Source organism: Lactuca virosa, chromosome 2 (assembly GCF_052849685.1).
Source record: "Lactuca virosa cultivar CGN04683 chromosome 2, Lactuca_virosa_CGN04683_v6, whole genome shotgun sequence".
Lineage (NCBI taxonomy): Eukaryota > Viridiplantae > Streptophyta > Magnoliopsida > Asterales > Asteraceae > Lactuca > Lactuca virosa.
Window position 1 is genome coordinate 1,498,583 of NC_136427.1, and position 17,811 is coordinate 1,516,393.

Genomic DNA, 17,811 nt, shown 5'->3' on the forward strand with positions numbered 1-17,811 from the left:
CCAATTTGAAAAATTGGGCCATAGATTGGCCATAATTGGGCCTTTATGATTATGTGATATTGGGCCATGGGAATTGGATTGGAATAATTGGATGGGCCTTAAGGAAAGACCATGTAGACGTCTGGGCCGAATTTGGAAAATTGGGCCGTATGTTGGGCTTTGCCCACTATTTGACTTTGGGCTTTTGTAGTGTGAGTTGGACCTTGGGATTGGAACCCAATTATTAATTGGGTATTGTTTGATGTTGACAGTTCGGGGAGTTGTCAACCAGCAGTTGGAGTTTTATCTGCGGGACTTCAACGGTGTCAGGTGAGTTATCCTCACTATACTGAGGAGTCTAAGGCACCAAGGTCAGCCCATTGGATTTGATATCCTAGTAGTTATTGATATGTTGAGTTTGAGCTAGTGATGTATGCCATTTGATATGCTAGTCTGGTAGATCTGTAGGACTACATGTGATACTGTATGATTATCTATATGTGCATTAGTTATGTTATATGTTGACATGTTATGTGGGTTGGGTTGAGGTTGTACTGCTCCATGCGGTAGCCAACAAGCCCTAGAGTATTCCAGATATGAGCTGAGGGTTGCGCAAGGCATGCGAGACTCATACTGAGGACTCGGGTGCATTCCAGATACGAGCTGAGGGCCGGGTAGGGTATGCCAGACTCGTACTGTGGGCTTGGAGGCAATCCAGATGTGAGATGTGGGTCCGGAAGGCAATCCAGACTCACACTGTGGGCCAGGGGTAATTCAGTCTGTTAAGATGTGGACCGTTGCATGCTATATTGTTTCGTTATGCTATGTATTGTTGTTATTGTTATGTGGACTATATGTGTATCGGTATTTTGGGGGTAACTCACTAAGCTTTGTGCTTACCGTTTCAGTTTATTGTTTCAGGTGCTTTAGATGACTTGGCAAGGCGAAGGCGTGACCGTACACATCCTCGTGTTTTGGACTTATAGTTTCTAGGATACTATGATATAGAACTGTTTTGAAAACAAGTTGCTAATAACTGTTGGTTTCTAAATGTTTTAAAAAATTTAAATTTGGCCTGATTTTTATGGTTGTTACAAGTTGGTATCAGAACCTTGGTTTGAGTGAATTGGAGGAACATTCGTGTGAATCCAGTCTCAAATTAAGGAAAGATTTTCAAAATAATGTTCAAAAAGGTTTTCAAAATATCAAAGGAGGATGCAGGGTGTACGATAAGTCGGAGCGAGTAAGTAGACCCCAAAATACCATACAGTTATTGATATTGTGATATGTTAGAACAACATGCTAGTACTAGGCTAAGGATCTTCAGGAATTGCATGATAGAATTGCCTGATTATATGAGGCATGATAGCCTAGGTTTTCTTTATATGAAATTGACATCATTACTGTAGTTTCTTAGTGTATGCATCACGACCGTACATAATTAAGATCTTATAGCCTGAGAATGTTTGGTGTGGCTTTATTTCCTGTTCTTGTTTGATGAAGGGCTAAGGGTAGGATCAGGTATTCGAAAGTCTATAGGGTCCAGTGTTATGTATGGTTAGCACACACTAGTGCCACAGGGTTAGTGGAAGTTTCATGTGTGGATCATGAGAGGCCGAGAGGCCAGTTATGAGGTAGATTAGCGTTCCTCTAGGAGTAAGGATTGAGCGCTCGCTATGATTATGTATATTGTTAGGTCGTTATGATGACTCTTGAGACAAATATGGGTAGGTGTGGAAGGTAGTAGGGGCCCGTACTACTGAAAGCACAAGACCCATACGCATAGCAAGGAAGTCACAACCCCTAGGGTTGGGTTGGGATTTGGTCCCTTTTCATTATACGGATTATCAGAGATTTTTCTGGTTCCTTACCAGAATTGTGGTTACGAGACGTCTTGAGACCGGATCCAGGGTAGGATCGGGAGCTGGCAGCCAGGATAGGCCATCAGTTTCAGAGGACCGTGTCAGTGAGATCATCCGGGAGGAGGTGATCAAGTTTCTCTGGGGACAGTTGTCGGAGATGTTTGGGTCTATTAAGGCCGCCATGGTTGGGTATTTCGACGAGCGCTATGCAGCCATTGCCGAGACGGTTTCCGCGGCAGCTACAACAGCTGTAACGACGGTAGGGGGAGGAGCTGGTCGAGCTTTCTTGTACCGGGACTTGTTATTGGGACCTATTCTGGTGAGCAAAAAGTTGTAATTACTTGGGATCAGGGAAATGTTGCGTACTCGTTGCAATCCGCGGGTTAAGCGGGAGAAGTTGGTATATTAGTTTCCTAATTTGAGGCTTCGGGGTTCTGTTCGAGGCCGAGATTCGAGTCGCAGGGACTCCTGAAGGGAGTGATGATTATGATCAGTTAGATTTTATTAGTTGTAAGTAGAATGGGTGATGGATGGATTGGGGTGTCGTTTTCTAGGGCAAGGATTATGCCCTTCCAGTTTTTTTGGCTCCAAGGAGTGAGCAGGCTTGTGACCCCAGGATCAAGTTGTATTCCAACTCGTGGTCAGTTAGTCGCAGGGGTTGGCGACAGTATTTCAGCACTGGTGTTCTCAGGTAGGTCGATGCGGCAAGAGTAAGATCCATATTGCGGCAAGAGTAAGATCCAATGATCCAATTTGCTCAGGTGGGTCGAGGCGTACATGATTACCATTCCGACCTGTAGGAGCTAAGATCCAATTTGCCTTAGATCTCTTGTATCGGGCGGTAAGGATTGATTGTGCGATCTATTGCACTCTCAGGATTAAAGACTAAGTTTTCGGAGTAGTTTGTAGCCCGGTTAGGGCAGAGGTTTCTTCAGTTACTACAGTTAAGTTGTGGACGACTGAGCTAGTAACTGAGTCAGGGTGCGAGACCCTGAATGATATGATTTCTAGAGCTCGAGAGCGAGGGATTTGTTTGGATCACTTTGGGAAGAAGGGTATTATGTGGGAGGTCTGCGGATAGAGTCCCACAGGATGGTTATTCGACATTGTCAGGATTCAGTGGTTTTAGTAATCGTTATTGATTGGCGGATGAGAGCGCCAAGGGAAACAACTTGTTGCTGAAGTATTAGTGGAGCATGTATCTTTGGACTTCAAGATTTGGGTGTGGGATCATTCAAGCATCAGGGACTGTCGGCTAAGTTATTATGTTGGGCTTCACACCAGTGGGTGGTGGTTAGTGTTCTAAGTGGGGGAGAATTGGGAATTCTCAGGTTGAGCGTCAGCCATTGAAGGTTTTGTCTGTTGCTGCTCCGATTATGGTTTCCAGAATGGTCGGACAGGCGCTAATTGGTGAACCTCTCAGGGAGTGGGAATTCTCCGAAAGGGTTCAAAAGGCGACTGTTGCGAATCTAGGAGCGTGTCACCCATTCCCTTATGCAGTGTGTTTATGTTCCCTAAGTCTTTGGGGTATGTTTCCCCTCGATGATGGAATGGAATATTGATTCGTATCAGACTCGTGTTTCGGTAACCTTTGGGATAATTGTGGACGTCTTCTCGGACGAGTTTTGTAGTAGTAGAATCGGACCAGTCTCGATCGAGTATGGGCTTTGTGGCGAGTAAGTACGGAGTTAGGGATTCCCAAATATGTGCATGGTAGTGATCCTTTGCGTGTATCTATACGTATTCATGGTGGCAATAGGGTTGGTTCGGCTTACGTGCTTGATCAGGTGTGGGTTATAGACTGCAGATTGGATCTAGAGTTCGACTATCATCATATTCTAGGGTCATGCGCGAACAAGGTTTGTAGGATTTTGCTTGGATAGCAACTTATTCTATAAGTGATTCGTGCATGGTGGGGTTTCAGCATCATGGCGCTGGTTGGTGTTGTGAAGAATGTTGGTTAGTCCTTTTCTTTTGGGCAATGTCGATGGCTTATCAGGAGCATTCTAGTCATGAGCTAAGGGCCAGGTAGGGCATACCAGACTCATGTTGTTGGCTCACAGGAAATCCATACCTATGATGAGGGCCTTGTAGGTGTATTCCAGCCATAGGCTGTGGGCCTAGTGATCTTAGTAGTCTTTTTCTTCTGTTTGAGCGCTTTCCAAATGGACATATTGTTGAGATTCGGGCGAGCCGTAATCGGCCTGGAGGAATCAGAAGATTTTGTGAGCAATAAAAGGGCAGGTCCTGGAACTTCAAGTTATGAGTTTAGACCTGTGTTCGTATATAGTGGTATACTAATCTAGGGTATTCCATCCCGAGGATGACCGGACCCTATGATCGATTGGACCAGACCTGTTTGGTATACCAACCCGAGGGTTGATTGGGCCAAACATGTGCATGATACGAGGGTATTCCAGCCTGAGGATGACTGGACCCCTCGTGGGCATGCCTGGTATTCCAGCCCAAGGCTCATTGGGCTAGGCATGAGTGTTTGTGCTTATGAGTCGATCATTATATGTATGTTGGTACTAGGGATATAGGAAGCATTGCCTTGACAAACCTATAAGGGTTTACCTCCTAGTTTACATCCCGTTGTTCATTATATCCATGGGAATTGGGTATCAAAATGGGTTCCTCTCGAAGGAGTACCTAATCTCTTGTCAAGAAAAGAGTTATAGGTAGCAGTGTGTGATTTGTGGTTATGCTTTCTGGTGAGAACCCTAGGTTATCAAAAGTTGAGTAGCCAGTTAGGAGTTAAGTGCAATAAAATTGACAATGATTCAGAGTGGGCGGTCTGTTAGAGAGACGAGCCATCTCGAGACTATAGATTCAGATTGAGTAAATGTGATTATATTGCAAGGGGTTCGTTTATTTTCTGGTTTTAAACCGCTGCAATGGTTGGTTGCGGTTGCCTTGGAAAGGCTAGGGTTATGCTCGGGATTTTAGCCAAGTAGTTCAAGTTGTATGGCGTGTAAGGAATGATAAGAAATGATTTCGAGGACGAAATCAAATTTAAGTGGGGAAGAGTTGTAACATCCCGTTTTAAATAGAGTAATTAAATAATAAATCAGGAACCCCGAGAAGCAAGTTTTATTATTAATATATATATATATATATATATATATATATATATATATATATATATATATATATATATATATATATATATATATAATTATCGTCCAAAATCAAATAATAGTTAGTGGGGTGTTGGTTTCGGGAAGCCAAATGACGAGATTTGAATCTCCGGAGGTTAAAGTGTGTCACACCCCCAAACCAGAACGGCGGAAACGTTCGGGGGCAGATGACGTCATGCTCAGTATCATAACCATAGTGAAGAAAGTAAAACACAACCATCATAGATATAATTTAAAAGATTACATTGTTTCCAAAATATATGTTCCAAAAATACATGTTTCCAATTAAATTAAATATGATGATAAAATGTAGCAAAGTAATCTACGCCTTAGCGTCTTGACTTCAGAAATCTTGCGGTTACCTGTATTACTAATTACCTGAGAATACAAGTTGTTTTGAAAAGAGAGTATCAGCATAAAGCTGGTGAGTTCATAAGTATTTTATAAAAATGAATGTTGTTTCTTAACGTTTGTTACAAGTTTGTTTCCAGAAAATCCATTATTTTCTAAAAGATTTGTTGTAAACTGTATTGAAACAAGGCCTACTATGTATAGGTAAGTCGGCATACTTATGTGTGTGTTTTATATTTAAATAAAACTCCTTTCTATAAAACCTTAGATTTTCCGTGAATTGTATGATGTGTTAATATTCCATGCGAGATGTTATAATCATACTAAAGACTAGATGGCCTTGAATGCGACGTTCTTCAGGCGTCGGAAGGTTATGACATTTGTCACCACAGACCTGCCAGTCTAGCTGTTGCAAGCAACTCAGGTGCGGGTTTGTCGGACCCAGTATAGATCTATACCCAACTATCACGTTCTCACTCCAGGAGATTCTGATTATAACTAAAGGACTTTTCTGTGGCACTTGGAGTACCCCGAAGGAGAATGTCTCACAAATATTCATTAACGAGTTCACGTAGTGTGTAGTGAAAGTTCGTTTTGTAAATCGATAATGTTATTGTTTTCTTTGTCAAATAAAGTGTTCAAAACTATACCTATTATAGTTTATCAAAAGTGTTGTATGATGGTATGAAACCTTGTTACGCATGTATATGTATTTCAAATAAAGGACATTGGAAATACTAAGTGTAAAACTCACACACCTTGCTCAACATGTTACAAGGTGTGAATAACTCTTAAATATGTATTTGACAGTTTTACCCTTAACTGTCACTGTTTTTGAGTAATTATAGAAAAATTATCGTAAGTCGAAAACTGAATCCGCAAACTCTGAGTATTTGTAAAAAGTGTCTACTGTGTTCATAAAGTTTCCCATAATTTTTGGTGGTCTCAAACTAATGTGAAAATGTTCATTTTCACAACCTGGTCTGATTTTGTTGCTGCAGTGGTAGGGAGTTTTGTAAAAATCACCATAAATTGTAGACAAATCGTATGGAGATGTGCAAGTAGTCATTTTAAAGGTATAAACCTGAACTACATGCGTATTATACAGTTTGGAAAAATATTAAGTTTAAGTTGGGTAAAACAGTTCGTGAACAGGTCACAACATTTCTGTTGTAAGCTGTCAAGTTGAGTTTTGAATCTGTTTTGGTGTTTTAACTTGTATTCCCCCCCCCTGAAAACTGAAGAAAACTAGAAAATGTAGGGGTATTAACTCACCTTGAGTGATGACTTGAAGAGTGGAAGGTTGAAGTTATGGAATATCAAGTCAAGAGCACTTGATGAACACGGGAAGACTTGGATGATCCTAAGAACGATTTTTGGAGTTAAGATATGAGTCAATGATCCAAGAGTGCTATGAAATTATGGAATAACACTTGAGTTTAGATGGAATACTTACCAAAAAGTGCAGTAGCAAATCAAGAACACTTGCACAAGGTGGTGGGAAGTAGAGAGAAAAGGAGGCTCCCTTGAAGGTTTGAGAAGTGTGTAAGTATTTGAAATGAGCAAGTAAATCAAGAAATCCTCCAGGGATTTCTTTATATAGAAGGTTGCTGGAGCAACTTGAGAGTTTGAAGTGATGTGTGCATTGGTTTGTGTGATGTGGATAAGGTGGCAAGTGAGAGGGTGACACATGGAAGGCAAGTGGGCACATTTGACCCACTTGTGGGGTAAATATCCTCTTAATATAAAATAATGATTTTTAATTAATAAATCTTTGAGAAATAAATAAAATATGAGTTCTGGGGTTTTAAAATGATAAAATATGGATTTGGGTGAAAATCTCACGTTAAAATCATGAAAAACGGGCTTAAAACGAAGTCGTGGTCGGAAACTGGGTGAAAAGGGGCGATCTGCGAGGCTTCTCGGATCAGGGGCCGAAGTTCGGGTTCGGTCTGCTAAGCTTCGGTCCGAGGAGGGGGAGGGTTCGCTTCTGAGGGTTCGGCTCCGAGAAGGTTCGGCTCCGAGAGGGTTTGGTCCTATTAGAAGGGTTCGGCCCTAAGAGGTTCGGTTCCTAAGAGGGGTTTCGGCCCTATTTAGTTGTTTTTCGATATAACTCCCCGTTTCGAGCGGTTTTTGGCCAAGTTAAGGGTCGGGATGACTATAAAAAGTTGAGAGAGATTTTGAGAGAGATTTGGGAGAGATTCCACATACTTGAACAAATTGGGAGAGATTTAACCTTAGGCATAATTATCGTATAATCTCGTAATGCAAGGTTCGTGAACCCCGTTATGCTTCGTTAATGATCGTTTTAAGTCCCAAAAAGGGTCCTTAGTCGTGTCTTGGTGTGTTTAACTTACTTTTTAGGGTTTTTACAATGTTGACACATAGATTCTTCGAGACACTTGAATTTTTGACATACAAATGCACATTTTTATACATAGAATAACTTTTAACATACAAGCACTAATTAAATTCGACCGGTTTGACTTGTTGACTTTGACTTGAATTTGGCGGTTGTCACAAAGTGGAAGTTTCGGATTTAATTTGAAAAAGATTTTATAATTCATGGTGTGTTTGGTAAGTAATGGACTTAAATTAAAAGGAATTGAAGGCTTAGGGGGTTGACTGGTAATTAAGGGACTTATTTTGAAAAGGTTTGTAAGAGGAGGGGATATTTGGTATCATTTGGACCTTGATGGCGTGCCTAGGACAGCACAGCAGAACCGCATCTAGCCCAAGAGTCGGGCACGCCAACTAGGCTCAGCCCAGCAGGCTTAGAGGCCGCTGGCCTCCCCGGGAGCGAAGCGCGCAGGCGGAAGGCTCGCGCCCGGCAAGAGGCGCTCCTTGCTCCAAGACAAAAGATACGGCCAGGAGACAAACAGAAGGATCAGAGCATTACCGTCGGAGCCAATGAGAGCGCTCTAGCGGTTGAAGGCGCACGACCCTCCAATCAGCGCCTCTGATCCTATCTCCCCAAAAGCGATCCTATCTGGTACGGCTCAGGCAGGAGCGCTAGGTATAAAAGGATGTGCTCTTAGACCTGCGAGGTAAGTTCTCTCAGCTCTAGGGAGAATAAACACAAACCCTAAAACACCCTCTAACTTGACCGGCGGAGCGTTCTTCCGGGAGCTCCTCCCGGAAAGCGGCTGACGGCCTTTGTTCTTTGTGATCTTGCAGTGATAGCCAAACGTTCGAGAGAAGTTGGCGGATAGAGAAAGAGCAAGGTCGCATCATTTGGCGCCATCCGTTTGTGAGACGAAGAACACAAGCGAAAAGCACAAAAGCAAATGTCAATGGCGTCCAACGGCAGTGAGGGACGACCAACCAGTCCCATACGTCCCATGACGGCGTTGGACGAAACACCACCGTCTACAATGGTCAACAGGGCTATTTTAGGCGAAGGAAGTTCTACAGCAATCGCTGGATACGTTCCACAACCGCTGCTTTCTCAGCAAGGAACGACTCCGGTGGGGCCACTTCCGTCTACACACCTTCAGATGCCACCATTATTTGCACCGCCGCTGCAGCAGACACAACCGATACACTCAATATTACTTCCGTCGAGTCACGTTTTCAACATCTCACCGTCGTTTGCAACGCCATCGTCATTCCAGATGACGGGTGGACAGAGTTCAACGACCTCGTTACCACCGCTGGCGCAAACCATGATAAACCACTCATCACCCATCTACCCGATGACTGGCGCATGGACTGGACCGACTGTCCCCGCCAACGGCACCCTGCAACAGCCGGTAATGATCAACTCCATAGCCCCCCTGCATCCTTTCTCCGCCAGTTATCCTCTCCAGGTGCCATTCCAGCCATACCCCTTTTATGGACCAAGTCCTGGCTACCTCACACCGCCATCGCATGGTATGAACCCTCAATACCAACAGGGAGCGTCGACTGTCCCAGGACAAGATGGTTTTTCCCGTAGGGTGACGTCTCCGTTTGTTAAAGAGCTGTTGGATTATGAAATACCGAGCACAGCAAAGCTCCCGACGCTCAAAACGTATAATGGAACCACCGACCCGGATAGCCACATCGACACGTATGAATGGACGATGACGTCGTTGAAACTTAACGAGAAGTTCTTGTGCACGTACTTCCCGACGACCCTTGATGGCAACGCCGGTACGTGGTTCAATACATTACAACCAGGCAGCATCTCAAACTTTGCTCAGCTTAAGTACCTCTTCCTTACCAACTTCATGTAGTTACGTAAGTACAAGGGAGATTCTCATTCAATAGGCTGTAAACAGAAAGAGGGGGAAACTGTACGAGAATATTTCACATGGTTCATAAATGCTATGTTGGATGTACCGGGACACGATGAAGGGCTCATAGCTGGCGCCTTTACATGGGGGCTCTTGCCAGGCCCTTTGTCGCAAAAACTCATGGGAAAGAAGCCCTTAACACGGGCCGAATTGAAGGAAAGGGTAGAGCGGTATCTGCGGCAGGAAGACGGCGAGGCAGCCAAACAGGCCTACTTGAATGCCATGGCGACCAGACATCACAACCCGGGTCACATGGATTTTCGGGGGCGAAATAGGCACTATGGCCAAGCAAGAAGACCATCGGCGCGTTTTCAACCGTTTGTCAAAGACGACAGACGCGGTCGCCGCCCAGAAGTGTACACGGTGTCCGAGAAACAGTAGTCGGCCAAGTCGCCCAAGAACCGATACTATGAATATCACAAGAGTAAGACACATGATACGGTCAACTGTTCGGTATTAAAGATAGAGATGGAAGAGAAGCAACTCAAAGGAGATCTGGTGGAAGTAGCGCGAAGCCTGCGCTCGAAGTTTGATGCTGAAAATGCCAAGGGCACACCTCGTGAGGGGATCCAACCCAAGGAGATATTCATGATACGAAGTAAGAGAAGCAGGGAAGAACAACGGGGGGAGCAGGAGACCGCCAAACTTTCAGCACGCACACTCACGTTCTCCATACAAGACCCCCGACCGGAAGGATGGAGGGGCGACAACCCGCTGGTGATACAAGCCTCCATCAGGGATCTAACTATACATAGGGTCTATGTCGACACCGGGAGTTCGGCGGACATCATCTATGACCATTGCTTCCGGCTTCTCCCAGACCGCTGGAAGGATAACTTACGGCCCACGACCGGGAGGCTAGTAGGATTCACCGGTCACAGCCTATAGCCGCTGGGCACAATCCACCTCCCCCTGACCATTACTAGCCACGACAAACAGCGAAAGAAAACCGCCTTGATAGACTTCGTAGTCATTCGGCATTCGGCGGAACACAATATCATTCTGGGAAGAACAGCCCTCTTGAAGCTGGGGGCATTACCATCAACTATGCATGGGATCATGAAGTTCGACACCCCAATGGGCGCGGCTACGATGCTGGCCACCCCACCTAAAGAAGTGCAATGTTATACAGTCATGAAGCCGGCAGAGATAACCAAGGAGACCAATAGGCCCAAACAGAACCCCGTGAAAGGGAAGGAAGTAATCAATGAAAGATACCCCGACCAGCTAATCAGCATTGGATGCGATCTCCCAGGTCACACGAGAAAAGCGCTGGTTGACTTGCTCAAATAATACAAACATGTGTTCGCATGGACTCCTACAGACATGGTAGGGGTAGAAAGGAAGGCCATCGAGCATAAACTTGTAATTAAACCAGGCGCAAAGGAGGTTAAGCAGAAAAAGAGAGTCCAGGGAGGAGACCGTAATAGGGCAATTAATGCAGAAGTGGCCAAGCTGGCAGAAGCCGGGATAGTGTGGGAGGCAATATTCCCGACATGGATCGCGAACCCAGTTATGGTCCGCAAGCAAGATGGGTCGTGGCGTATGTGCATAGACTTCTCTGACTTAAATAAGGCATGCCCTAAAGATTGTTACCCCCTCCCGGAGATTGATCAGAAAGTGGAATCGTTACAAGGGTTTAAGCTAAAGCGTTTTTTGGATGCATACAAAGGGTATCATCAGATTTTGATGAGCAAAGAAGATGAGGAGAAAACAGCCTTCTACACGGATCATGGCACTTTCTGCTACACCAAGATTCCTTTCGGCTTAAAGAATGTAGGGGCCACATATCAGCGCCTGGTCGACTCGATATTTGCTAAACAAATCGGGAGAAACATCGAGGTATATGTGGACGACATGGTGATTAAGATCCCGCATGAAGACAAGATGTTGCAAGATATTGAGGAGACTTTCCGAACCTTAGAGGCGGTAAAAATGAAACTGAACCCAGCCAAATGTACGTTTGGGGTGGAAGAGGGAGAGTTCTTGGGATACTACGTCACCAGGCAAGGTATCCAGCCCAGCCTGACCAAAGTCGATGAATTCATCGAGACACCAACCCCGAACTCCCTCAGGGATGAACATGGTCTGAATGGGAAACTTACAACTCTAAGTAGGTTAATTTCGAAATCCGCTAACAAGGCCATGCCGTTATTCCATACATTGAAGGGATGCATTGAGAAGAGCAATTTCCAATGGACGAATGAAGCAGAAAAAGCGCTCCAAAGAATCAAGGAAGCGCTACATGAATTACCCACGCTGTCCAGCCCGGTCCCTGGAGAGACGTTATAAGTGTACCTCTCGACATCAGGCGAAGCGATATCTTCAGTATTGACTGTAGAAAGGGAAGGGGAACAGAGACCGGTATACTTTGTTAGTAGAGCGCTGCAAGGACCGGAACTCAACTATCCCACGTTGGAGAGGCTGGTCCTGGCGCTCATCTATGCAGCGCGACGATTAAGGCGGTACTTTCAAGCACACCAGATCGAGGTGCTCACGAGTTACCCCATCAAACAGATACTGCTCAAGCCGGAGACGTCGGGCCGGCTGGCTAAGTGGGCGATCGAACTGGGAGAGCACGACATGAATTACCGCCCAAGGACAAGTATCAAGGGACAAGCGCTAGCCGACTTCTTACTAGAAATTCCGGACGGAGGGGACCCGACCAAAGAGAAAGTGTGGGAAGTTGAAGGGGCCCCGGCGGATAACAGTTCATGGACTTTGTATACGGATGGGGCATCCAGCAGGGAAGGCTCAGGGGCGGGGCTGATCCTGACCAGCCCGGAAGGAGAAGAGGTAACCTACGCCCACCGTTTCAACTTCCACATGTCAAACAATGAAGCGGAGTACGAAGCGATGCTCGCAGGATTGCGTCTATCCAACCAGATGGGTGCGAAAGCTGTAACGGCCCTAACCGACTTGAGGCTAGCAGCAAATCAGGTTAATCGGAGTTTCGAGATAAGAGATCAGAGGATGGGAAAGTATGTAAAGATGGTGAAACAATTGGTAGGATCATTCGGGCAGTTTACAATCAAGCAGATACCTAGGAGTGAAAACAAGAGGGCAGATGCTTTAAGTAAGTTGGCATCCGCGTGCTTCGACCACCTGTCAAAGAAGGTCCTAGTAGAAGTATTCCATGAAAGAAGTATAGACGAGCAACAGGTGAACGCCCTAGCCCCAGCCGGGCCCACATGGATGACACCGTTCCGGGAATACCTACAGAGGGGGGTGTTGGCAGACAATCACGACGAGGCTAGGAAGATACGTATAAAAGCGCCTTTGTACGCAATGGTTAATGGAGAATTATACAAGAAAGGGTTCACAACCCCATGGCTAAAGTGTGTGGACCAAGCCAAAGGGAGAGAGATGTTACATGAAGCACACTCAGGCCAGGTAGGTGCACACGAAGGGGCACGGGCTTTAACGGGCAAGGTGTTGCGAATGGGGGTATACTGGCCGACGATACAACAAGATGCGATAGAAATGACCAGGAAATGTGGGGAGTGTCAGTCTTACGCCCAGTCCAAGCGAACCCCCCGGTGCCACTGCATAACATATCCAGCCCGTGGCCATTCTACCAATGGGGCATAGATATAGTAGGTCCATTCCCAGAAGCGCCAGGAAAGCTAGAGTATATGGTGGTGGCCGTGGACTACTTCACAAAATGGATCGAAGCGGAGCCACTGGCATGCATATCAGGGAGACACATGATAAAATTCGTATGGAAGAACATCATGACAAGATTTGGGACACCTAAATTTCTTGTCAACGATAACGGGCTACAGTTTGCCGAGAACCCGTTCAGAGAATGGTGCACCACTAAAGGGATAAGCCAACGCTTCACATAGGTAGCACACCCGCAAGCGAACGGACAGACAGAGGTATCCAATTGAACCATTGTGAATGGAATCAAGAAGAGGCTGGGCAAAGCAAAAGGGAATTGGGCGGAAGAGATACCGATGGTGTTGTCATCGTACAGAACTACACCACGAACAAGCACGAAGGAAACCCCTTTCAGCTTGACGTATGGGACATAGGCCATGCTTCCCACGGAGGTGGCAGTGAACACACTGAGGGTGTCCAACAAGGATGAGGAAAGCAACGCACAAGACCTAAGGATAAACCTGGATATCCTAGAGGAAAAGCGTGAAAAATCTGGAATGCGCCAAGCTGCATACAAGCGTGCAACAGAAAGGTACTACAATTAAAGAGTAAAGGAAAAAGCGTTCAGAGTTGGTGAATAAGTTTTAAGGAAAAATGAAGCAAGTCGAGCCCAGCCCCATGGCAAGTTGGGGGCAACATGGGAAGCCCCTTATAGAGTCACAGAAGCAAACAGTAATGGCGCATATGTGTTAGAAACAATGGAAGGAAGGCAGATTCCAAGAACGTGGAACGCTAGGAACTTGAAGAAGTATTTCTTTTAAACAAGAAAGAGGGAAAGAGACGCAATCCCAACTGATCGATGTGCTGCTTAGTGTAGCACATCCCAAGTACTTAGAGTACATATATCCATGCTTAGTGACATGAGTTTAATACTTAGTGTATTTAAAAGTCCGCGGTCAATGTAGAATGATAATGCAATTGCTGATCTTTGATACTTAGTGTATTAATTTATAACGATTGAATGTTCACATGCAAAACTCGATCGTTGGGTGCTAAGAGCGCGCAATTCCGATACTTAGTGTGTCAACGATAGCATGGGCAAAACGAAATGCGTAGCGCATCAGGGCGATGTATCCCCTAAATAATGTATAATAAACAAGCAAGCAAAACGATAAACAAAGCGAGCAAAAAACAGACAATGCTTAGCGCATACAAAATACGCATCCAGGAAAATAAAACATTGTTTTTAAAAAAGTCCAAACATTATACAAGTCAAAAGCATCAAAACCTAAACCAACTAAGCAGAGAAATTTTTACACCCCAGGAGGGGTAGCACACGATGTCGGGACACCCTCCCCAACATCCTCTCCATCACCCACAGCCACCTCACCAACATTACCATCACCAATACCTGCTCCAACACCGCGATCACCTTCACCACCAGCCCCACCATCCTTACCATTTCCCCCCGCATCAACCTTAACTACCGACACAATTTCCTGACCCATCACACTTTCTGGAGTACCCTCAGAACCACCAAAAGAACATAACTCCCGAAGACATTCAATACCTAACTCCCCCAAACCCAACAGAGATGCATGATCCATACTGGTAAAAGATAGAAGAGCATCGTTTACACTAACCGCAGGACCAACCGAAGAAGCACCAACAACACCAGCAGAAGTCTCCCGAAGAGACTCAACCCCAGCCACGAATGCAGCATGGCGGATAAGGCTTATGGCATTGGTGAAATCAGGATGCTCAATCAACTTATCAACAATACGAACAACACCAACACGCACCAACCAATCCAGGTCTCGACGAGAAGCGTCCATATCCGACTGTAGCGACGACACAAGCTTGTCACGATCAGCAGCATCACGCTCAAGACTCTCCACCTGAATCATCAAACCCTCATTCATCTGTGTAAGGGAGTCAACCTTTGCCTCCAACACGGCTCTGGCTTCATCAAGGACGTTTTTCTCAGACGCTAGCAACTCGTACTTCTTCTCAGATAAATGAAGATCATCACCAAGCTCGTTAAGACGACACTCCAGAGTTGCCACACGTGATCCACAGGCGGCATACGCGGTCTCCATCTCGCCAAGGGTATGGACGCGCCGAGAACCTGCAACAAGATAAAACATAGCTTGCGCGGCAGCGTAGGCCATATTGTGAGCAAGGGCAGGGTTACCCATCGCCTCCATATCTCCAATTGCAGCCGGAGGAAAGGCGTGGCGCGAAAATTCCAAAGCATTGGCGCGCACAGAGAGTCGAGAGTCATTGCGAAGATCCCAGGATGGAAAAAAAACACTAGACTCAGAAGCACCATCTCCAGACCCACCATCCTTGGAGATTGCATCTTGTCCAGGGACACCAAAACCTTTTGCTGGGGAAAGCTTTGAAGGAACAAACGGAACACTTGGAGAAGGAATAGAAGAGAAGTCTGAAATAGCAGGCTGTTCAGTCGCCCTGTTGATCCCTTCGGACTGTTGTGTGTCGTCATCAGGGATCACTACCACACCAGTTGGGGTGGAACTCATAGAACTCAGCAGGCGAAAAAAGTTGCGCCTAGTATGTACCCTCTTGGTAGCAGTGGGCGCGCTAGTAACTGGCTCACCCATGGCTTGTACAGCTTTTCGTTTCGCCTGCATCCGTCGGACATCAGCGATGATTCCCTCTTTGCTGGCCTCACTATCCTCCATGGAGGAAGAAGGAACGCCACCCAGGGGCATGACAGCAGAAATAGGGCGAGCGTGCATCGGATTCTCCTCGGACGCCGATGAACCTGTCGGAGGAACAGGAGGGGCAGCAGTTAGAGCAAGTTGATCCATCCGGCGATGTGGTGGAAACCGATCGACCAGATCCACCTCACGAAACTCCAACTTGCCACGATAACGTTTTCGTAGCACTTCATCCATGGACAGAGAAGACTCAACACCTAGGGAAAGCAGAACGGAAATATAAATAACACAGGAGCAATAAGGGGACGAAAAGGAAAATAGGGATACAACACTCACCATCAACGACGGAGAAGAACACCGCCATTTTGCCACGCCGCCTCCAAGAGGGGCTCATCCCTACCCCAGAAAGAAACACCTCGGAGTAATCTTCAGCGGATACCTGCACACTCTTCAAGTAGTCGGCGACACCCTGGTTGTGGGGGAAGAGCTTAGGGATGGTATCGGCGAAAGCATTGGCCCGATAGCGACCACTCCCAACCAGCTCCTGATTCACCCACAACCATTTATCCTGCCAGTTTTTGGGGGTACGCCCATCGGTAACTAAGGCGTGTCCCCCTCGCCGGACCGAGAAGGTGCATTTATCCCCGGTAACACTGAATCGGAAGAAAAACTTGAAGACGAAGTAATCCGGAAGCTACCCGTTGGCCCTGCAGATCATTTCAAACGCGACCACTTTGTTAACTGCATTGGGAGTTAACATCTGAAGACTGTAACCATCTTTCTGGAGGACCTCCTCCTGAAAATCCGTTAGAAGAAAGAGTATACCAGCGTCTATGGTTTTCAAATAAACCCCAATCTTACCAGGGGGATGGGAAGAGATGCTAGAGCCAGAAGAGGGAAACTCCACACCCTCTAAGGAAGACAAGCCATAAGTGATTTCCAACTGACGATACTCGGTGACGGATGGAATGACTCCGGGAAGGCTTGCCATGAAGGAAAATGGAAGATAAACACAAAGAGGAAAAGGAGGAACAGATGAGGCAAGAGAAACCGTGCAAATACCCTTATAAAGAAGTGGAGGATGCGGGACATTTAAATGTCTGGCACAATGACGTAACTGCCAGTCATCATGCGCAGTCACGTCGCCATTAAGGATAGAGTGGCGGATAAAGAAAAACCGACACGTGTCAGTTAATTAAGCCCAGAACGCCGTAACTAGCGCTGCAACGCTACGGCTACAAGACTGGGGGACTTGATGGCGTGCCTAGGACAGCACAGCAGAATCGTGTCTAGCCCAATAGCCGGGCACGCCAACTAGGCTCAGCCCAGCAGGCTTAGCGCCCACTGGCCTCCCCGGGAGCGAAGCGCACAGGCGGAAGGCTCGCGCCCACCAAGAGGCGCTCCTTGCTCCAAGACAAAAGATACGGTTAAGAGACAAACAGAAGGATCAGAGCATTACCGTCGGAGCCAATGAGAGTGCTCTAGCGGTTGAAGGCGCATGACCCTCCAATCAGCGCCTCTGATCCTGTCTCCCCAAAAGCGATCATGTCTGGTACGGCTCAGGCAGGAGGGCTAGGTATAAAAGGATGTGCTCTTATACCTGCGAGGTAAGTTCTCTGAGCTCTAGGGAGAATACACACAAACCCTAAAACACCCTCTAACTTGACCGTCGGAGCGTTCTTCCGGGAGCTCCTCCCGGAAAGCGGCTGACGGCCTTTGTTCTTTGTGATCTTACGGTGATGGCCAGACGTTCGAGAGAAGTTGGCGGATAGAGAAAGAGCAAGGTCGCATCAGACCTAATATAAAAGAATTTTTGGAAACAGGGTTTAAAGAGTAAATATCGGACTTATTCTGAGAAGGATTCTTGAAGCCAGGGTAGAAATGGTAAATTTTGGGATTTATTTTGAAGGAAGAA

General features: G+C 46.1%; 1 protein-coding gene across 1 annotated transcript; it reads left to right on the forward strand.

The window, feature by feature from the left end:
• The first annotated feature begins 12,192 nt into the window (after window positions 1-12,192).
• On the forward strand, window positions 12,193-13,200 carry LOC145156195 (uncharacterized). Its single transcript, XM_079075668.1, has one exon. It carries the CDS (start codon window positions 12,193-12,195, stop codon window positions 13,198-13,200), a length of 1,008 nt encoding a protein of 335 aa, XP_078931794.1.
• Window positions 13,201-17,811: the final 4,611 nt, after the last annotated feature.